At 34.2% G+C, this 24,556-nt stretch overlaps 1 protein-coding gene across 6 annotated transcripts in view; it reads left to right on the plus strand.

The window, feature by feature from the left end:
* Positions 1-24,556, plus strand: part of LOC110380729 (DE-cadherin) — a 195,935-nt gene that overhangs the window by 138,408 nt on the left and 32,971 nt on the right. For 3 of the 6 annotated variants that reach the window (XR_010277642.1, XR_010277644.1, XM_049837753.2), the window contains exons 2-11: positions 15,213-15,301; positions 16,241-16,363; positions 17,630-17,755; positions 18,124-18,273; positions 19,320-19,505; positions 19,847-20,049; positions 20,833-21,010; positions 21,355-21,847; positions 22,002-22,273; positions 22,547-22,831. Coding sequence is in view for 1 of the 6 variants with exons in the window: in XM_049837753.2 (XP_049693710.1) it covers positions 15,213-15,301; positions 16,241-16,363; positions 17,630-17,755; positions 18,124-18,273; positions 19,320-19,505; positions 19,847-20,049; positions 20,833-21,010; positions 21,355-21,847; positions 22,002-22,273; positions 22,547-22,831 (2,105 nt within the window). In the remaining 5 variants the exon portion in view is untranslated. Of the gene's footprint in view, positions 1-15,212; positions 15,302-16,240; positions 16,364-17,629; positions 17,756-18,123; positions 18,274-18,647; positions 18,672-19,319; positions 19,506-19,846; positions 20,050-20,832; positions 21,011-21,354; positions 21,848-22,001; positions 22,274-22,546; positions 22,832-24,556 lie in introns of all 6 variants that reach the window. The other 3 variants (XR_010277641.1, XR_010277643.1, XR_010277645.1) reach the window with 2 other exon arrangements.

Genomic DNA, 24,556 nt, shown 5'->3' on the forward strand with positions numbered 1-24,556 from the left:
ATATTTTTTTTTAAGAAAATCTTGATTCCAACTCCAAGTTTTCAGATGGTCTGATAAAATACCTGACCTTTGTAATGAGCGTACTACCATTCATATTCGTACCGATTTATGCGGCCAAGCAAACCATCGGGCGACTAAAAGTTTGCTGTCTGCTTAACTCTAACATACAATATCTTTACCATACGTCCATATGTCCTGTTCATATAGTCGTAAGCGCATTTTATCTCAAGTTTTAATATAGGTGTTCTTTGTTACAGGTATGCGTGAGTCAAAGATGATGCATCTGAATGGAATGCTGTCGGTAATAAAGGGTAATGGACCAGGCAGGTCAACTAATGGACATAAAAGTATATAGGTAGGAAAGAAAATATATGCATGTATATGGATGTTAAGGAAGTATAGTTTATATATGACTTTGTTGAAGATGGATTTTCAAGAAATAAACACTATTCATTTCGTACCAATTTCATCGTAAGCTACAAGCATAACAGACGTGAGTATGTAGGTGTACACATTATAAACGCATATCATATGACACTAGTTCCATAAATAAACATATCTTGTATTGTATGTTGTAACAATATTATTCATAATCATTGCTACTGAATTAATCTGTAACCATTGTGTCACTATATCGCTCTCGCGTCTTATAATCAAAACTATCTCAACTGTATATAAAACAATTAGCGATCTTACTATCGAGAGTATATTTTGACTGCTTTTGTGATCAAAAATATGCAACGGCGCTTAAGAAAATCTTTTAATCTTAATTTGACCTACTTCCCCTGTTTTGAATTAGGATGTAATTTTGCACACGCTCTGAGTTCTGATGACAATACATGACTAGCTAAGAAACGTCATTACAAATCCAATATGGCGGCCTCCCCAAGATGGTGGACTGGCCGTTTAAAATGAAAATGAAAAGCATTTTTTTTATTTATTTTCACCCTGTATATTTAGCATACAGCATAACCCTGTATTAAAGTTGACGACGCGACTTGCCGAGCAATACTCCCAGTGACATAAAGGCGTAGCTAGACGATTCTAATTATAGCTTAGCTTTAGCGTTAAGTGACTGACAGCCCTTACTTATTCTACGTAGGATTTATTTCAGAAATAGCTCCTAGTGATTTTTGGTTCTTGGAACTAGTTAGCGAAGATACATTTTAGTGTAGAAGCTTAAATAAATGATCAAGAAACGTCTGAGTTCTCAATTTGGTATATTATAGTTGAATACTTATAAGGGTATCTTTAGACATATTTCAAGGACTGGATTTCAGAATAAAATCTCTCAATGTAGTGGTGTAGGCTATGGAAGATTGATTTAAATTTCTCTTATTTTCTATAGAAGTATAGTAAAACTAGATTCAAAACTTCCAATTAATACCAAGAAAAGTTTATAAGTCCTTAATTCCAGAACGCAAAAGCGATAAATTCGAATTAAAAAAAAAAACAGCAAAAAGGAATTGCAATTGATACGGAAAATAGTTCTATAACTACAGCATTCAGGATTGTAATTAATCGAATAAGCGTCTCTCGAACTCGATTCCTATAATCTATCTCTTTTTACACTATCCAACTTCTGGGAACAATTAAGACGATTTTCAGGTAACTGAAACGGATTATCCAAACGCTAGATAGAACAGAGGGTGCCAATTAATTCTGAATAATCAAACTGGATTGTGCTATGTTATAAGATAGTAATGTAAGACTAATGAACGGAGATTGTGAGAAAATTGTGCTAAATTCAGAACCTCCTTTTTTGAGAGGTCGGTTTATAAGCTCTTTCCTTTGAAGATGGTGGTGGAAAATATTAAAGAAACATGTAGGTAGACGTGAGGTGGTCTCTAATTGAGACTTCTGTCTTTGATCTTTAATTTCATCCGTGGGAATAATACACCATGTTTTAAATGATCTTTAAAATAGGGATACTTACCTACCTAATTAAAAATATGATCTTAAAATAGGGATACTTAAGAAAGTAGGGGACCTGGTGTAAAGTTTCATTATCTACAAACAAAAATTTTAGGTGGAACTCTGAGGAATAATGCCTAGTGACATCGTTAGTATGTGAAAATCGGCATCGGCATTGATAGCGTGCCGGTTAAAAAATTACATAGATCACGAATATCTGTTTTTCTCTCACTTATTAAGTACCTATCTCGGGACTCTAATTCTGAGACGTATACAACAAGAGCTATTCCGAAGATAAAGCCTAAAACTATTGGACTATATCTGTTACACAAACAGTCAATAGCTCTTAATACCCGTGACGGAAGCACTACACGACAATTTAGGTTACAGCAAGGTAAATGCTCACCTTTCCGAAGGCGTCTCAAGGCGTAACCCGATTCTCTTACACGAACCTGAACGGAGCCCGATAAGCTATCGTACACTAGGCATAATACGTCTAGAACAGAATAGAAACCATTGTTCCTAAGACAAGAGTATCAACGTCTAATCTATTCGAACCATACGAACGACTCTAGACAATAAGTAAACGTCCAAGTAAGCTGTAACACATTGTCTCCCAAAATCGGATCGTGTATAAGACGCAATGTATACGGTACAACGGGATGATGTAATCCCAGTCTTTGAGACTCTCGGAGTTACGGTCTACTTAAGGAAACTTTGGATGAGTGTGAGGTCTTCTGTAAAGTTTATTAAGATCCTTCTAGTAATAGGAAAGTTTTAAATGCTAATTACAGTATAAAACGTGATAAACTGTGTACTGTATTTTTCTTTCTTCGTAATATTTATGGGGAGTCCGTTTATAAGGAAGATAAAGGTTGGGTTGTCCATATATCAAAGCAAACCAAACCGCAAAATGCGGATAGTGATCACCAATTCATTGTATACGTGACATTTTAGAGACTTCAGGTAAACTGATATTTTGTGTGAGGATAAACAACTTAAAAAAATATACGGTTAGAAACAGTTTAGTCTTGCTTTGACACCAATGAAACCGCGGGTATCAGCTAGGTGTTCTTGATACATGTAAATGAAGACTAGCATTTATCTATTGAAATAAAAGTTCCTAGAATTTCTAACGCTGACTACTATTTCTCTTTGATAGCAAAGCTCATTGCTGTAATACGAAAAATAAATCGAAGTTCCATCAAAGTAATACAGCTAATATTATCCTTATTCCATAAATATGTTGTCTCGTTGAAACAAAAATAAAAAATGGCGGAGATTTTGCAATGCGCGCGACATGTCGACACTCGAGACAGGTGGCTTAACGTGCAGACTTAGCAATGTTCTAGAACTTACTAAACTTTGTTAATAATGTTAACAATTTTATCTAAGTGTTATTGAAGTCAATTGTAGAAGAAACAATTAAGTTAAGTATGTGGAAATAATTGAATTTAATTAATAGTTCTTCACCTTAACACACCTACTTACCTACAACTTGCCAGCATAAAAAAATTCAGGCTATAAAATCAATTTTGAATGCTTAAATATTTTTGGAGGAATATTAATACTTATGACCCACCATTTAAAAATCGTCACAACGTCTCCTTATTATTTTTTACCATCAAAAATATCATCAGAAAATATTTCGAAGCATTATAACAAGCATTTTTAAACTTCAAAAATGTTCGTATCTAAACGTTCCTTAGCTAAGATGCCACGACCAGATGCCAGTACTCAACTGCACTCTTCTTGGCTTTACTAAAACATCTGGCATCCAATCTTATTTCATGTTATTATTTACGGCCTTCTTATAAACCTCACCTGTTCAATTCATTCGCTTTTGTATAGAACCTTTTTTTGTTTTTATTATGAAGTAGAATTAGGGTATAGGCTGGATCAACATAAAGTCGATCTATATATTTTAAGGTGGTGAATAAAATTATATTGACAGAATCTTGTTGTTTTTATGGGCTGAACTTTTGAAGTGTTTTTGAACTTCTTACAATGAAAAACAACATTTTTAAAGAGGTTCACTAGAAAATTTTGCTACCTTAAAATTGCGAAAAGCATAGTAGTATCTGTTTTGCATAAAATAATATCTTATTCCGCACTAGAGCAGTAACGGCATTACATAATTTTTGTGTTTATTTTAGTATAATTTATATGGTTAGGTAAAATACCTGTCACATATTACAATACCTGTCGAGTCTACATATTTCCTTACTCATTTGCAAAATCCCAGAGATTGTGTCTGTCTGTACAAATACTTATTATAATAATATTTAGAACATTCAAGTCTGGAATAAGCTCGCTAAAGTTATGTCATAGATTTGTAAGTATGCCAACTTGGAACTAGCTTTTATTGTAATTGGACGAATAATATTATTTGTTTTATTCTTAGTTTGTTGTTTAGCTTATTTATAAGTTGATTCAATTAGTAGTTAGAAGCTGATAAAGAATAAATATTTGTCACAACTTTTGTACGAACTCAGAAAGTTATGAAAGCCGGAATGAAAATTCGAAGATCTACTTAGTTACATTTTACTAATAAATCCTCATCACTCAGTTTCCTTCCACATCATCTGTCAAACAGATCACAGTTAATATAACCCATGTTCAGTTAAACAGTACATAAACAGTTAAATGCGTCCCATTTAGCGCTCAGCACCATTTTGTCATCACTGTACCCTCTATCCAAACATCATACTGAGTCTGTATATTTATGTTTTTCACTGGCATTTGTTTTCTTAGCTTGGCGGGAGTTTTTTAAAACGACTGTGGCTTGTGCCGTAGAAAATGTCCGTCGCATTTGAAGGGTTAAGTGTTTAGCTAGTTATTTTTGAGTTGGACTTTTTTGTGATAATTAGGCGTCATTTTGGACAAGATATTTAATTGGACAAGAAGAGAACCTATTGTTTTGAAGTCATTTTTTTTTTGGTGGCTACTTTTGTTGCTCACCGTACGTAGATTCAATATTTGTAAACTAAAGCCTTGATGTGGATACAAAGTAGTAGCGAAGAATAGAAAAGTGTAATAGAAATGCACTTCCTGGCATCAGGCCAGGTTGTAAATGAATTCCATTTGATACAAAAAAGTTTCCTTGTCTGTTGAATTATCTAAGTTGGCAGAACTTCGTTATTGTCCATTGTCCGCATTTACGAGTGCATTTGCGTTGCACTTAGGCTGGCCACTTAAAGAGCTGCAATAATAAGTATATTGTTCCACATAGAAGGTACATTTAGGGCAGCAAGCTAAAACAGTACTGGCACATTATGAAACAAAATATATCAGGCTTATCACACGTGTTAAAAGAATAAAAACGCATCTTAAAAATTCATGGCCTGTTTATAAAATCTGATAAAGTCACGGCAAGGGTTGCCACCCTTTATCCTATTTACTCAGAGCCACAATAAACTCCTAACTGTACAGTTAAAAAGAACGATATGACACTCAGTAAACACGACCATATCGTTATGAGAGGGGTCTTATAAAAAGTTGGCACACAATGTTCAGCCCTCAGAAACACGTATCTAATAAAACAATGATTGACTCAGTGCGGGACATGAACGTGACACGAATTTTACGTGAAATTTTATATCCGTACATAAAAACAAGGGCCTACAGAACTTGAAAGATTCAAAATACGGGTCTCTCATGCTCGTACAGTGTAAAACCAGGTATGTGACATAGACGTTGGGACAATAGGACTTTCCCGCGGATGCTTGCTCGCATTTCCCGAGTGGTTATAGTATGTACGCGTTCTGTCGAAGGCGTGATGCTCGTGTATGAGCCTGTATGAGCATAGACGATGCTCATTTTATGCTTCATTATTTAGGTCGTTCGCTGACTCAGTTATTTATAAGCGGAGTTCACACGGCCGTCTCCGCAGAAATAGGCGTACTAAATTGAGTTCTTAACTTTATTCTGCAGAGTCAAGTGTAATTTGAAATAATTTTATTTTCATGCTGTAGGATTTATTTTGATCAGCTCGATTGACGGAGTTAGTTGAACTAGTTATTTTGAGTTAGATTGTGATGTAGGTTCATTAGAAAGGATTAATTTATTAATTTAATAGTTTCTTCGTAGAATGTGAATAGAATCAATGCATACGAAATATTCTACTTGCTGTATTTTCAATTCAAGTGGTGTTTACAATTCCTTGCCAGAACTTCAGGGTTTTTTTTTGTTATAGTATTGTGGTCAGACCATTTAAGATAGACATCGAAAACAGGATAGCGGTCGTAAACTTAAATAGCATATTGTTTAAACCCTCAGGACCAGGATAGATCAAAATTGCTAGTATTCTTTCGTTTTTATGCCTTATAAATAAAATTAAAATGAGAAAATCTCCAACTTAGTTTTCTGTAGGTACTGGCTGCAAACCTTCGTTCCGAGTTCAGACAATAAGTATAAAGGTATCGGAGTTTAAATTACTCTCAGCATCTTTTACCTTTTCATAGATATAATATGATACATTCCCAGTACAAATAACAACGCGTTATTTCCACAAAATTTGTAGGTACATTGCGTAAATATCTTCGGCCAACATTCACCAGCATGTACTAAGTCTACGGGCATTTAATTAAAACTGCGAATTGAAATTCCCGCGTTTCGGGGCCCGCTTTGTTTCCATTATCATTAACTGGAGAGCCATTTATCTTCGTTACATGCGCCAATTATTGTGGACTGCAAGAAGAGAGGTACGTTATTGATGCCAAAGGTTATGCTACAATCTTGTAATGGGCTGGTGAGAAGGGAGTTGGAGATATTCAGGTTTTGTTAGGATTAAGATAATTAAGTGTTTTTTTTTTCAGTTTTTATTTTATTTTATTTATTTATTTATTTTATATCACAAAGGTAGCCATCTTATGTGCTAAGCCCCACAAAACCGTGGTAATGGTTTGACTGTGGGGTCGATTTATCTATGTATATCCATACTTACCTCTAGTAATTATATGCCGGAAGAGTTGGTTTGTTTGCTTGAATGCACAAGTTTCTGAAACTCTGAATTCTGTCGGCGTTAGTAGCTCAACTATCTATCCGAGGAACACTATAGGCTAATTTTATGTAGGTATGGAAATAATTCCATTGGGACGCGGGTAAAACCACTAGCAGAAGGTAGTTAAAAACGTAATATTATAATGCATAGCACAGTGCAGATATACACAAGTATTTCATTGGACAGATTTCCATCACGGCTATTTTGATTAAAAACATAGCAACTCAAAAGGGAAAACCTTGAAAAGTATAAAGTTGAAACGAGGACGGACCCGAGGGCTTAGCTAGTATAACAATAAAGTTAAGGTGTATCTTTCTCATAATCCTGTTTACTTTCATTTGCCGCCAAAACTTTTGCTTTGTTTATGTTAAACCCAATTTATATAATAATGTGTATACCTATAACACATATATACGAGTAAATAAAATCAGGTAGCCATTTGAGTAAACATAACGTTTATAAAATAATATGTTTTGAGTAAAATTCTAAAAAAATCTATACAAATGTTATTAGGTTTGTTTTTTTATTTGTACCTACGCGCTAATCTCAGAAAGCACTGGTCCAATTTGCGGCATGTACTACAGTGTTAGATAGCCCTTTTTTCAAGGACTGCTATAAGGTTAGCTGGTTTCCCACGGGATGCGGGTAGGTAGGATCGCCTGGCGGAAGCTAAAAAACTAACATTTCTACAGATCACCAACTACAATAAAAAAAACTATATGAACTCATAGAAAATCATTAGCAACACTAAATAAATCCCTTTCAAGTAATAAAAAAAAACCAAACGAACAGTTAAATCTTCGTCAAATCAGAACTAACGAGCTCGTGGTTATTTACGACGTAGTTTAATATTAACTGAAGGGCGATCAGTTATCCAGTCATTAAGTTTAATATAACCCTTATTAGTTAACGTTGTGAATGTTTGTATGCCGGATAGATAGTTATTTGTTCCTGTCTGTTTCCCTTGGTGTGATTAAGGAAAATGTTTTTTTTTTTCTTTAGATACGTTGTATTTAGATCCTCTGTTATATCGGTAAAAATCTATGTACATATATGAATTATGCAGAAAAAGTTTGATAGGGAAATAAATACATGTGAAACTTGAAAAGTTAAAACTCTCTACGATACTCGAAGCATGTTAAAAATTATGAAAATATAATAAGTTATTTGTAAAACAACAACATAATTAAACATGAAAACAAGGATACAATATAACCTGCTTAAGTTTTTAATTAAAAACACGAATCACATTTTAATTTGTGCTGCGAAACACAATTTTGTTCAACAAATATTACTTAACAAATGAAGCTTGAATATACAACTAGAGTGGAATATAAAACTTTTTGGTTGGATTAACGAACTTTCACTGGAAAGTGGTGTTAGTATGGCCATGACCCTTCGGTGCAGTGGAGCGTGGGTGACGTGGGAAACCCTGGGTGCAGCCAAGCTTGGTACCGCGAACTTCTTCGTACATTAATATGTAACTACTTTGAAAAATTGCCTGTAATTATAAATGTTGTATCTGTATGATTCATCTAATTTTATGCAGATAACCCTTTATTTTTCACTTGTAAAGCATGTTAATTGTTTTAGATTTTATGCGTTCTTAAAATAGATTTTTATGAAGTGTTAACGATCCATCTTTGATATAACTTTTTTTGTGAAATAAACACAAATGTAGTTGTTCCTCATAATAAATTGATTCAATCCACAAAATTACAACACATTAATATAATAAAATAAAACAGATAGACGATAAAAATCCGGAAATGTGTGTAAGTCACGCGACTTTTGCATAAATACTAATTAATAGAGTAGGGTTTTGTTGTTTTTTGTGTTGAAATATATTACAATACATTGTTTGCCAACACTAACAAACTCCTTTTAAATCTTTTATTTCAGTTCTAATGCTTTTTATAGTTTATATAGGACAGATCTTCTAACCTGTATTAGTATCAATTTATCTTATGATATACCTACATAGAATCGGAAGAGGATTTGATAAATGTTCTATGTAAATGTCTTCCTATAATAAATAGCTTGTACAGCATTGCTGATTGTAAAAAAAATCTTTGCTATTATTAAGCATCAAAAGATAATCTTCAACCCCTCGCCTCGCCCATCTCAAAGATAATATTCCACCCTCACCTATCTCCACACAAGTTATATAAAGCCTCAATAATCACCAAAATACAAGATTCTCGTAGGATTATATCTACTTCAATCACCCAATACTGGGAATCGGGATCACAATATGAAAGTCCACCCTTTGTGAGCGTTTCGTGCGGTTACCTGCAAGAAAAGGCGATTCAATCTTGCACCTTTGTTACACATCTGCCGTTTGGCATCGAATTCTACGTCAGAACTTCCGACGTCAGAATATCAGAACTGTAGAATTAGAACGTCCAATTAAAAGACCAGGTTTGTAGGCGATTAGTGAGAGTTTGAATTTCTTGGAAATATTTTGCGCGTAGTCTTTTGTTTTTTCAGTCTTTCACGTGATTGGTATTTGAAAGGATATATGTATGTGTGTATTTTTAATTAATAAAATAAATATTGCATTAAACGGAAATGGATTAAAATATCCAAAAGAGGCAATTAAACACATATTTATCAAGTATGTAATGAATTGCATTAATTGATACGAAAATATCCTTCCCAGAAAAATGTCATTGATGGCAAAGCACGGAAAATATTTAAATAACTGAAGGAACCCGGAATAAACAGATAAAACGCTTAAATTCAGAATTCTTGATCAAAGTCAAATACTTTTAATCTCTTTTAAACGAATACTTCCTTTTCTTTTGAAGTTATCGCAAAAAGATATAAACAGACTGTTTTAAATGCAAAGAAAAATAGTAAAAAGTAATGAGAGAGTAGGAAAAACTTTTAAAGACTGCGTTATAAAGAGCGTTATGGAAGTTTAAGTTGTAGAAGAGCTGAGAACTGAGATCCTAGGGGACACCTGGAGTGCTGCAAGGTTTAATGTATTATGATGCTGTGTTTGTGACGGTGCACGGAATTGTATGTTGCGTTAAATATTAATGTGAAAGTATTATGCCTAACTTTCAGTACCAAATCTTCTGGCACTCGGACAGCCTGAGAAAAGACATGATCAATTTTTTACCCCGATGTGGGAAGTAGTTCCTTCAAAATGTCGTTGGTATCTTAGAGAACCGCCAGTTTCCTATGAAAATAATGCTATTAACTAAGCTAAAACCAGAGTCCCCAACCATTAAAATCACACAAGTTTTTTTAGTAGTTCACCCTTTAATTTCCCTGTCAGATTCTGACTTCCCTTTAACCGGCCGTAATTACATGGCCATTAATTTGTGCTCACACAACAGACCATTGTTGGCCTATTTCTTATGGACAAAAAGAGGCCTTTGTGAGGCCGTCAAAACAGTCAAAAGTCGAGAAAATAACCAGACGCAATTAATACCAGCTTTAATTAGAGATGGGAATGATTTGTCGATTATGGTAATCGACTAATGACATCGACAATTTGTTATTGTTATTTTTATAAGTGTAAAGTTTTTTTTTATGTATTTTTTTGTCTTATTGTCCCGTTTCTGGTAGAAATGTTTATTATTAATGAAATAAATCAATGTTCAAAATGACAAAGTATGAAATTATTCAACCAGAAGAAACTATTGTGCTGCGAAATTCATGACCTTTAAGATACGATTATTACACTAGTAACACTACAATAACTACGTTTAGTTTCTAGGCTAAAATCGACTAATAACCTCTCAGCTCATAAGTTAAAACGACAAATGTTTCTTGTTGTTCTTCTCATAGTAAATTATTGTCTACGTTTACGCTTCATGAGTTTTATGTCTTTTCGAGTAATAAAATTGACTAATCGATGTTGTCGAGTGGGATATGAGTGAATGCCCAAATGTTTGTTACCTTTTTTACTTTATGGACATCTGTGTTTATGGACATGTGAGAAATATTTATTAGTTTTTGTTGATTTATCCAAGTTTAGTTAGTTACTAAAAAAGGCAAAAGTGAGAGTGTGTAATGTTTGTTACTTCTTCCTGCGTAAACGGCTGTACGGATTATGAAGCTTGGCAGTAGTATAGCTTATGGATCAGAATAACATATAGGCCAAAAGCACGTAAAAAATGAGGACAGTGGTTTCCTCAAGAAGCGACTGAAATTGCTGGTGGAAGCTAGTATAAATACCCGTGAAAGAAGAGAGTGTTAAAAACATTAGATTGAACAATTGAAATAGTAAACTTTTACATTACACATCGATATATGGTCAGCCATCGATATAACAAACTACGCCTAAACACATTAGTCTACCACACTTTCCCATCACTAGTGTTTTATACAGAACAAAAAGTAGTGATGGAAACGTCGGATCAATTTAAAGCCAGTCCGAAGCTTGATTGATGGAGGCTTTGACGAAGTAAATTAAGAGACTCTTCCACTTTTTTTTTCCTTTTTTCAGACGTGATGTGGAGCGTCAATTAGGCTCCTAGATTTATTTAAAGAAAGTTTGGACTCTCGCTAATTTACTTCGCGAAATATAGAATTCTATTTGCGGAGGAAATCTATTGAAAAGTTTAGTGAATTAGTGAGTTATGATTGTTTGACTCTTAATATGGGGGGATTAAACTTGAAGCTTATTAGACGTTTATAAGTTCTTTTGGAATGAAAACTACTTTCCTTATATTTACACGTGCTCGTCTAGACAAATATATATAAGTAGGTAACAGACCGATTTATAACACCATTCACCTTAAAATATTCGAACTATCAACTGGCACAAAGATATCAACAAAAGACAAACATACATTAAGTTCAAAACGGAAATAAACAAGTTTTATTTTCTTAACATTTCACGGGTAACCCAGTTTATACTAAAAGGGGATCTATAAGGTACCTTGAGATAAGCCGGGGAGGTATTATCGTATAAATGGAAGGGAACACGCAAGGACCGACTCAAAGGGATAATGCTTTGATGTGTTGCTGTAGTATCTTTGATATCATTTGATTGAACCACGAATAATTGAGAATTATTTGCAGAGGTGGAATTTTCTGGAGGTACAGATTACCGCCCTTACGTGATTTAGCGTAATCGCCTTTTTGTACTGAAAATCTGTAGTCAATTCATGATCTGGTACATTGTTGTGTATTGTGTGTCCATTGGAGGAGGCCTTTATCTAGCAGTGGACATATTTGGGGTAACACGTGTAAAAATAGTATTCCCCTCTTTTATCCACTCAAACTTCGTTACTGACACAGATTAAAAGTTTAATGTATTGCCAAAACCGCTATCATATTGTCCTTTATCAATGTGGTTCGAGTGGCCCGATAAACAGCGACAACCCCGCCCCACTCGGGACCTAATTCTGTAATCAGCAATCCGGGCCTCTTCTGAGAATATAGAACAACCCTTATACATAATCTACACCGAAAACAAGCACCCTGTTACTGCAATATTATCACCTACACATCCTCCATCCACAATCACTTGCTTAGCTATTAAATATTCATCCCGAAACTCGTCGTAAACAGTTAACCGTGAAAATGCGATGTGGGGCCATAGCGACCATATAGGACGGAATAGGACAAGCGACCTCCCATAGGAACAATTCGTAAGGCCATTGTACAACAGCCGGCGATAATTAATGTATTTGTAACACGAACCTTATTAGGCTGGTTCCCCGGATAGTTCAGTCTGAACATTTTTGGTATGTGAATAATGTGTTCTGGGTTTTAATGATAAATAACTTCGTGGGAGATGATTCTCTGTTATGTTCAAACGATTGAAGTAAAATAACTTGAAACAACATTGGGGGAACGTGCTCTCATTACGGCGCTGAAACATTTTACGTTCCATTATAGTAAGTTAATTAATTTTATCTTTGAACTCGAATCGATATAACCGACATAACAGTTTATAGTACTTTGAACAATTTATCTGAAACGAGGTACAGGAAACGATAGGTAATAGAAGCTTTCTTTACTACATTTACGAGAACAATATACGTTCGCTCTTAAACATAAACTGAGAAAGAATACAATAAACAAAATTATGTTCAACGGAAAAATAAAACTTGTGAAAACCTGAGGTACAGTGTAGTGGTGCGCATTCAAAGGGGACGGTAGGTGTATCGCGTGCGACTGACACCGGAACTCAGCCTTTTTTCTCAGAGATCCTTTGTTGGACTTCCTTTGGCTAGAGGGAGGTCATCTAAGGGGGTCTATTGTACCCGGTCAATTTGAATATTCAAGTATGGGGCACGCTTACTAAACGATGTCAATGGCTGCCATATAGAGTGGGTCTTTAGGACGCAACCCGTTGCGGCAATTAGTTTTTAATATGTGCTTACGTTTGGGTGGTCGCGTTGAAAGGGTTAACTTTTTTTTCTTTTTTTATTTACCTATTTTTGATTATGACTTAATTGAGATTTTTTTTTGTTTACTTCCATGTATTTGGGTATGATATGAAGACAATTATCCTTTTTTAATCAACAAACGAGGCTCATTTTACAGGCTTCTCATAATTTACATGCAACAAACAAACGGGCTGTGTTTAGACAATTTGTTTTATTTATTTGACCTATCGCAATATCCTCAAAATAACTGCAACCTTTAACATTTTCACTTTTGCTATTTAAATTAAATTGTAAAATAATATGTAATCCGACTGTTCCCGTTCCATTTAAAAACTCATTTTCCATGCACTAGCGTTTATTTTGGTCGACAAACTGACACTTCGGTTCGGATTGCATTGGTTTAACAATAAATAGCCAAAAATGCCCGCCAAATGTCCGCCATCATGAATTTTTATTTATGCTAGACACGCCAGTACTTATTTTACGCTTTTCCGTTTAAGTTAATACTTTCTGGTTTTAAATAAACTAGATTGGCGTGGAAATTGGGCCTTGTTGCTTTTATAGTGTGTTGACGTAATATGTTACTTTTAAAATGTAACATTTTAGTTATGTTGCCTATTTATTCATGTGGAAGTCCGATGTTCATAATTGTTTTGTACTCGTAGGTAAAACTTTATATATCGGTGAAAATTACATACTTATAATAGTCTATCGCTTACAAAAAGACATAGAGAATACCTACTTTTTACCCATAACAAGCCTGATAAAACGGCTAGAAGCTATCAAAACAATGCAAAAATAAATAGGTACCTACTATCAGATTTACACAGAATATCTGGTACGTAATTCCAACCGCCTAAATAAGCAGAGAAGCGAAACATTTTGAACAGAAGCCAAATATATTCAGTACAGCATTCTAGATTACTTATTAAATCTAAGGTTACACTCATATATGTATGTAAACGTTATGTAAACATGGCTGCTTATCTAAGTGATATTGTGCCTGAGATTAACTTGATAACTTAATGTACGTAGCTTGGAAGTGTTCTTAGATTTTAACATAATAATTGGTTGCATTATTTATATGCTCGCGTCTTGAATTTAGTTGGCAGCGTCTGGTTTTCTAGAAAGGGTGATAAATATTTAAAAATGCTTTTGAGAGGTACTTTTCGTTTGTGAGGGTGGGATGCATTTTGATTTTTTTAAAAAAGGTCATCGACACCTTGAGTTTTTTTTTTAAAGTAAAGTGTATTGTTATTGAGTTTAGATGTCTTTGCACTCGACATAAAATATTTTGTGCTTTCCATTCTAGGCATAAAAGAGGTGGACCTGCATGTCAGTTCATCATCACATTTTCATTTAATTAAATCAATTAAAGACTTTAATTCAATCACCAATTTTCCACGTCACAGAAATCAATTGACATACGCCGTTTATGCATTCAATCAAAGTTCTGCACACGAAAGGGCTTCGTCCCAATGAGCAATTATATCGACGACCGCATCCTAGTCAGACCACGTCTGATTCAGAAGCAGACGTTCAGAACAGACGTACGGACATCAGACCCAGTGGTCTGAATAAGATTAATCTATATGTAGCACCTGCTGCAATATTGTGTCTTCAATTTCGTGTGGACTCGGATAATAATTCTCCTACTCCGATTCGAATGGAATTAGGATATAGATTTAGAGTTTACTTGTAGAATTATGTTTTGCATTTATATATGGGTCTTCCTTTATTTACATTGCGCAGAATAAATGTAACATGATTTCATCAGTTTTCTAATCGAACATTTTGTAAAAAGATGTATGATGATGTGAAAGAAAACTTTATTGATGACAGTCCCTGCTGCCGGTTACATTACTAAAATAAATTACAGTAAAAGCCAGAAAATTCGAGTCAAAGAATATAAAATCTAATTGTACCTTTTTATTCCACAGCCCGAGAACACACGTCACACCATGTAACGAGATTAAGGCACTCGAGACACCTAGACACCAGTGTGTACCAGCCGATACACGCCTCCTCCGTGAGTATATAGCTTTATGTACCATCCCATCAGACATACTCATTTACCACAATCATGAACCTGCCCCAAAAAGCTTTATCCCCATAGATTTCGTGTTATTTTTACGCTTCTTTATTTCAATATTGAATATATTAAATACTAGATGTTTTGCATGAGTATTCATATTTTAATGTAAGTCTATTAATATGTGAAAATGCAATACTATAAGCTATTAGCACTCATGGATTAATGTAAGTGATTTTCACTTCTCATTTAATAATTATACCAATTTTAATCCAATATAAGCGCTTCCCGGAATATATACAGGTATACTATAACATAATAATTGTTTATTTATACACACACAATTATATTTTATTTACTTTATCTTATTTAATTATTTCGGCCTTTACACTGCGAGACTTTTACACCAATTATGTTCATTTAAAAAAATGTCTTGCAACGCATATTTATGACAAAAATATTTATGTAACTTGTTAATTTATTTATTTTGTTTTTTTGTTTAAAATAAGTTTAACGTCATTGCATGTTGACTAAAAACTAATTGACTTAATATTTCTCACAGAATAGTACATGTTTGTGTTAATAGTTTTTCTTATAGTATATTTTTTTCAACTAGACAGCATGCATTGAAAATGATTACTGATGTATATATTTTTTTGGTATATCAATTGACTCGCCCATTTCTTAATTAACAAATGTGGTTTGTTTTCTGAAAACCAATCATAAAGTATCAATGTACAATTTTTCCAAAATTGTACCAATCAATTAGAAATATTTGACCGTAAGTATTTTAAAATTCAAATTAATATTTGTATATTTTTTTTGTCTTTGGAAATCAAAACACTAAACTACTAAGAAGTGGGTGATTCGTAAATTCTTAGATAATGTGTATGTAGATCAATATTGACGTAGAGGCATGGCCTACCGCGGTTTCAGTTCGTAGCAGCGAATGGCAATAAACCCTTGGTTAAGGATAACCACAAACCGCTGTTCACGGAGTGCCTGAACTACAAGCCGACCGTCAAGGAAGAGCAGCCTCCAGGAACGTATGTGTTCCAAGTAAGTAGCTTTTTATCTATACTAATTTATTATAAAAAATAATAGTTAAAAGAAAAATAAAAAACACGCCAGTCATAATATTGCCATTAGAACTCAGAGCATGTGCAAAATTTCATCCTAATCGAAGACCGGGAAGTGGGTAAAATTAAGTTTCCAAGATGGTCTTACATACATAGTTAGTTACAGGCTTAATATAAGCGTCTTAAAAAGGTAAAATTTGTAAGTTTGTATGTAGGGGGTAATCTTTGCTACCGCTGGTTGGATTTCCAAAATTCACTCACCGATAGATAGCTACAATGTTCTTGAGTGCTATAGGTTATATTTTATCCCGGTACGGGCAGTAGTTCCCACGGGACGCGGGTGAAACCGCGGGAAAATCATTTAAATTTAAAGCGGTTAGCACTGGGTCGATATTTTTGGCCACACATGTACGGCCTATCTTCGTTATACATAGAGTAAGCTATATTTATATCATCTATCACCTGCTGCGGGACTAAGTCTGCACTTAAAAAAAAACATGACTTTTCCCTCTGTAAAACATCCACCTGCTTCTATATAATTTTATAATGCCAAAGGTCATTAGCTGAAGAGTTGGTATAAATAAACTGGGAAAATTCTGTTTGTCAACGAAAGGCAAGCAAAATGCAAAAGAAATAAATAATACCTATTTAAAGGATACCCATAGAAAGCGTATCTAAACGAGGAATGATTGAAACGTACTCGTATAAAAAAATATGAAAGTATGGGAGAAAATATATAAAAATATAAATAAGATTCCTCGTAGTGACTCGACATTATATTATGGATTGAGGAAAAAATACTGTTTATCCGTTTGTGAAATCGACTTCCGATTTCGTTTGATCAATCACTTAATATTTTATGCGTCAAACGAGCACCGTGTCGTATGAAAATATTGGCTTCTTATATCTTGGCGAATATATTTTGTTTAACTGTTTCTCTCAACCATTTCGGAGCCAGGAGTGAAATATTTTTATTCCATTTTATGTGCTTATACGAAATTGTTTTAGTACAGTGTCATATTTATATGTTTTGGTGTAAAAGCTGTTTTACCACAAATTCTATATTCCCGAATTTATACTAAAGTCGACAACTTACAAATTTATTGATAAGACCAAATATACTCCCTTGCGGCATCCCAAGTCGAAATAAATTTTCAAAGGACTTTATTTGAGACGACCACAAACATTTGATACTTTTTTTATTTAATCAAATATAGTACAGTGTTAACACAATGTCTAATTTTAGGTCCATGCTGATGACAAGGACCCCCCAGACATGGGAGGTACGGTAACATACAAGTTCGTCTCCACTCCTGGCGAGAAGGAGAGATTTCACGTCGACCCTATGACAGGGATAATTACTACAGGTGATGTAAGTATACAAATTCATTATATTATAACTTTTAATCTTGAATAACTTCAAAAGACCTACGACATGAAAAAAAGGAAATTGTTAAATAACTTCGAAGATGTTGATACTGACTTCTAAATTGAAGAAATACTAACTCAATATTGTGAAATCCAAAATGAATTTCTTTTAGTCATCGATTAACTTTCGGACAATATCGAACCATTTCTTAATCTTCTTCACTGGTTAACAATGTTTTATTATTTCTCTTTTAACTACTGAGTTCAAAGCCAATCTTAATGGAGCAGAGGTAGGTGAACAGAAACATCATACCAAACAAAAGACAACAACACAACTAAATGCCAACCACTAATATTGCTGATATATCACAGATGTTTGACCACGATGAACCGTCCAGAGAGAAAGAAGCCTATATAACAGTACGAGCTAGCGACAACGGCCAACCACAGCTCGACGATGCATGTACTATCAAAATTATTATAGAAGACGTCAATGACAACCCTCCAGTATTCGACAAAGTTGTGAGTATACTTGATTCAGATCATTTTGACCCAGAATATTCAAAAGCTAAAGCTAAAGATGTAAGATATGCAGCAAAATTGGTATATAACGTGTTCTGTCATGATAAAATTAAAATTTTAAGGATCGCAGTATGTTTTAACGATGTTGTTAAAAAATGTGTCGTTCTGTGTTATCTCATACAACTTGTTTTTGTAAAATTGCTTACAAGCTTACTTTAATGGATTCTTAATGAAGTCTTTCTCCATACTTTGGCGTGTACCGTTAGCTTCAACTTGCAGCTGATAATTTCCTCCTAATTGTGACTAATTAACTGTTCGTTCATTAGCCTCAAAACGTGGCGCAGACTATATTAACGCTTGCCTGTTTTTCAAAGGTCTTCCGTGGAGATGTCTGGAAGGTTTGTCCTAATGAGAGAATTTCACAAAACAGAGAGAGTTCCGCACAAATAAAATGACATTAAATTGCAATTATTACTTGTATCATATGTATATTTGTTCGATTGTTACCATTGCTGTTCATTATAACGTTAACTTTGTAGTTATCAGAGCCGTGGTACCAATTGAAATTAAGAAAGTTTTTTTTGAAAAGTATTCTATTTCTCTACTTGCATGTTGCTGCATGTCTGATTTAGGACCATAAGCCGCCGCTCAAGGCGTTATTGGTAATAATATTTTATGTGTTTTGTGTGTTTCAATACACTTTCTTTGCACATTTGTAGTTGGTGTGTTTTCTTTAGCTAGGCTGCTCTTTCCCCCTAGGCGCATTTTATCACACTGCACGATTATAATTATTTTGGAAAAAACTTTCTCTAAGCTTTGGGCATGCTTCGCGTAGAACATGTCTAAATAGGTATCTATTTTCGGTGCTACCTATACTGTGTGATTCAATACTTCTTGTTTTGTTAAGGTTTCAAAATGAAGGATGGTACAACATTTGACCAAGTTGATGAAAAACCTATTATTATTTATTGTACCTGACGAAGTTTTCAGTTTTCAGATTTGATGGTAAATTAATGAGTTATCTAACTTAATTTTTATGTATACAGTCGTATTCGGAGTCGGTCCCTCAAGACTTGGCGAGCGGGAGAGAGGTGATGAGGATATCAGCAACGGACATAGACGATGGAAATAACTCCATTGTCCATTATAGTCTGGACTCCAACTCACCGGACCAAGCGTATTTTTTTATAGATCCAGATAACGGAGTCATATTTTTAAATAAGACTATTGATGTAAGTATAATTTTTTTACTTCGACTTTTTAGTGGAGCTATGACATTTATTGATAATTGCAAGTAACTGAATAACACAATATCTACAGATTCGTGTGACCTTAATAGACTTTTAATTAAGTGATAGTGTAACTTATTTTTTTTGGAAGCTGACCTGTAATTGCAAATATACTTTTTAAATCTGCATTAATCTAAAATCATTATCCAAGTACAATGTAGATGAAGCAACTCCAACATAACAAACCTTATCGGTAACACAAGTCGTTACATAAATACGTTTACTTTTTCTTTTATAAACTTCTCCAACACGTGGAGCTAATTAATTTGTTTTCTTTGAAACAGAAAGCGCCGGGATATAAGTTTAAGCTGAGTGCGATAGTAAAAGATATGGGAAACCCGCCCCTACAAAGTTCTATAACTTTAGACATCCAAGTTGTGGAGTCGAACAAGAAAAGTCCATCCTTCATCGAAGTACCTGATCAGCCGATTAGATTAAAAGAAAATTATTCGGATTTCAATACGCCTATTGCTACTGTGAGGGCTGTGTGAGTATTACAATTGGTATATTTTTGTTGGTAGAAAGTAATTTGAATCCGGCTTTGCCCTGGAAGCCAGACTTAAATATTCAAGAGGTTCATCCTTCAAAATGTTCTTTAGTAGTTAAGTAAAATAATATCAGAATTGACCTTGACACGTGTCGTATAGAATGTTATTACATAAAACATTGTAAACAATACAGAAATAGACATCAAAGTATAATTAGACTTCTACGAAAGATCCTCGTGTAAGACCCTATCAAGATATTAGACGATTAAAGTTCTACAAAGTTCCAACGATAGGCCTAAAGATAGCAAATCTTGGGCGGCCTAAAGCTTCAATCTAGACTGAAACTTTAAAACTTAGTTTTCGATCAGATGTTATCTCCATTAGTTTAATCATTCCTGCTAATGTCAGTTTTGTGGTTACTTAAACTTCTCAATAAGTTTTTAATGTTCTAGTTGTCATAAAGTTGCAGTCCAAAAGTCGTTTGAGTGGCGGCTTACATTGTAATATCTTGGCTTCATTTTACGTTAATTGGTGTAACATTAAGTTTAGTCTCGTAGTCTGTAGTTTTAAGTACAATTAGTACCGTCTACAGTCAGCAGCTGCGAGATCATAATGGGGTTGATTTTAAAGTGATAGTAATTTAAAATTGATAGTGACTAGACGTTCCTTATCCGGTCTATGTACATGTCTACGGAACTTTTACTGATGGACAAGTGTGGGACAAAATCATTAAAGAGACAATGCAATATTTTGAAGGTTCTAATGACATTATTCTTAAACAGGTCAAATATACCAGAAGAACAGAAACTCCAATTCGAGCTGGTGCAAGGTCAGACAGAACAGACGAACAAATGGCACACGTTCGTGTTAGAACCAGAAGCAAACTCTGCGTATATCAAGCTTGGAAACCATCTGGATTTTGAGAAGATCACTGATTACACACTTACTGTTAGAATTCAGGTAAAAACTAGTTTAATGTTGAGTTATTTTTAATTGAGTAGAGATATTAAATCTGGCATAATTTGAAATAACGTGTTATACTGTAATGTTTTCAAATTATTTCTAAGTACAAAACCAGCCTAAGGCTATGTAAATAATTTGAACCCCAATTTTGTTTAAATAACTGATTTATATCTTAAACTTCAATTACGAAAAAAGCCTGAGCAAATGAAATCCGATAACACCGATAAGTTAAATCGAAAATCAAATCCCTTGATTATAAAACTATAGCCAATTTAACTGTGAACAAACCTTCAACTTTAAATCCAATTACGAGTACAACTAAAGATATATTTTTTCCACAGAACAATTACAAATTAGCTGCTGAAACTATAATTCAGATTGAAGTAGAAGATGTGAATGATAATATTCCTATATTCAGTGAGATTCGTACGGGTAGTGTGCTTGAAAACGAGAACCCTGGAACACCTGTCATGCAAGTCAGGGCATTTGACGCCGATGGAACATCAGCTAACAACCAAATTACTTACGAACTAGGAGATCCATCGGACCCTTTCGCCATTGACAGCATAACTGGCAACATTACAACACTAAAAATGTTTGACAGAGAAGAAAGGAGTTTTTATAACATTAAGATTATAGCGACTGACAATTCTGAATCGGCTTTGATTCCTGGCAAACATAATGCTGGTCAGCAAGTGTTTTTGATTGAGATAGCTGATAAGAACGATAATCCACCTCATTTTACTCAAGACACATATGTGGCAGAATCTATTGCTGAGAATGCTAATATTAACGAGCTGGTAACTGTTGTGAACGCTTTGGATATTGATACAGGTAAGGCAATGAAATTGTTCTATAGTTAACGAATATTTTTTCTGATTTTGACTTACTGTCAAGTGCCTGAATAATAATTTTAAAAGTACAATGAAATTATGTACTCTGTACTGCAGTTTTTACAAGTTTGTAACCATTACTTTTCGTTCCATAGCTTCCGTGGTCACATACAGCATCGTCGCTGGCAACACATACGACGCCTTCGTCATCAGGAACTTTACCGGTGAGATCAGGGTCAACAATGAGCTGGATTACGAGAACATCACCAGCTACAGCTTAGACGTGAGGGCTTTTGACGGCATCTATGAGGACTATGCCAAAGTCATCATCAATATTGAGAATTTGAACGACAACCCGCCGGTGTTTTTGGCAAATTACACCAAGACTATTGAGGAAGAGAAGTTGTATGAAGGGTGTATTGTTAAGGTAAGAATAAAAAAATCCATATTTTTATCATAACATTATATAAAAAAATCGCAGAGAACGGATGTCTCAATGTAAACTTAACTAAGGATGAAATATTGATTGTATCAAATCCGGACAGTTAACGTTGATCTCCATCTTCCATGGCTTTGATTTTAAACTTGACAAAAGTCGACCAATCCGTGTGCAGTTTTTGTTACAAGGATTTTCATCGATGATTCTATAGAAGAACTTCATATAATTTAACAAGAAATAACCCCACTCCTTTTCCTCCAGGTGGAAGCCTACGACCCTGATATCAAAGACAGGAATGCTCCTCAAAACATCGTCTACTCACTGGTCAAGCACGAACAGAAGGAATTCCTCCAAATCGACAATGATGGTTGTCTCCGTCTCACCAAGCCTTTGGACAGGGACCAGCCTCTAGGGTTCACTAAATGGCAGATTCTTATCATGGCTGCCGATCATGGTGGAAGATTGGGATCAGATAGCTTGAGGTCAACTACGGAAGTGATTTTGGAACTCACAGACATCAACGATAATGCACCTTTTTTGACGAATGTAAGTAATTTTTATGTTGTTTAGTTCGGGATTGTTATTGTATTGAAGCCGCTTGGAACTCAAGGATCTTAAAAATCGTATTGAGTGATTAGGAAAATGAACTGCTGTGAAAACTGTTTTACTTTCAGAGCTAAAGACATAAAATTATAAACATAAATATTTGTACTGTAGGAGTATATCCCTTTTACAAGTTAATATGACAGCACACTTATTATTCACAAAAAATAAGACAAGCTAAGTACATCAATGTCATCTTTTTATTGGGAGATGCGACCTTTAACTAAATTTTCCACCTGGGAAAATGTCAAAAATAATTATTGTAGGTATCCTACGCACTAGAATATATTATTCTCAGATTTGACATATAAATACTTAGAGAAGAGACTAAAAATAAGTGCTTCTAGAAATAAACTAGGTCTAAATGACCTGTAAATAAACCATAATGCTTTACCAACATTTTTCATTACGCCTACCGTGATCGAATGATTGATGACGCGGTCAACTATGCATAGACAAGTAGAAGGGCCGAACATCTATCAAATTGGACGGTAAAACAATACATAAAAATACTTACGAACATCCTTCTTTATATTTATAAGTTAAATAAGGTTGGCAATACTGGAATTTGATGCCCAAAAAGGTTGATGTTTAATTTATTTTTCAAATTGGTTATGTAAGGTGATTTGATCTGTAATGCGATGGAGGAAAAAATATGTTGTATAATTTTCTGAGGAAAATTGAGAATTAGGAATGTTTTTAAATACTTATTCGTAAGTCAGTTGTTAATGAATGAAAAACTGTTACTATTTCCGCCTCGTTATTGCAATTATTTTAAAGTCATGCTAAAACTACTGAACCGATGTAGGTACGTGAAACTTAAGGCTTACATAGGCTAATTTTTGTCCGGTTGCGGGAAGTAGTTACCTCGGGACTTTGGGAGGAACCGCGGGATACAGCATTTTCTTTCTTTCAAATAATCAAAGTTTTATACTAGTTCAGTTCACCAACCAGGTAATATAATAAACCTCACATTTAGCTGAAGCATTTAGTTCTTCATAATTTACGGGTGTTTGTTCAGAAACACTAAGGTTTAGCGGTTATAAAGTTCGCGCTCTTAAGATGTGAAACTACGTGAGAATATTAAGGAGAAACAATTAAAACGATTTCAATGTTAAGTACATTAAAACACCTATACCGGTAACAGCTAAGTTCGTATATAAATACATTGAAAATACTTTAAAGTTCTAATTTTGTTGAACTAATATCGATTGTGGCTGCTGGAACTTCCTCAAAGTCAAATAATTTATTTTGTTTGTTTCCTTAAACGTACAAATCTTAGGAACTACTAAAACAGAAAATTTGTATGTGACCCTATCAGTTGATTACAAAGAAGTTTGACTGATAATGGTGAGCTGACGATAGCAATAATTTGGAGTTTAATTTTAATAACATAATTTGCAATCGGCTTAAAGTATTACGGTGTCAATCAACAAATTAACTATCAACCATAAATAAACAATCATACCGTTTAAAAGACACAAAATGTCACGATCGGAATGAGCTTAAAATATCACAAAACTACAGAATTTTCAATTAATGAATACCTTCAATATTGGGTCTATAAATAAACGTACCAAATGAAACATTTTAAAGCTCATTTAAAATGAAATGGAGTGAGTAACTCACGCCTGTAGCCACCTACGTATATTCCTACTAAAGTACATA

The sequence above is a fragment of the Helicoverpa armigera genome, chromosome 23 (assembly GCF_030705265.1).
Source record: "Helicoverpa armigera isolate CAAS_96S chromosome 23, ASM3070526v1, whole genome shotgun sequence".
In the NCBI taxonomy this organism is placed as follows: Eukaryota; Metazoa; Arthropoda; class Insecta; order Lepidoptera; family Noctuidae; genus Helicoverpa; species Helicoverpa armigera.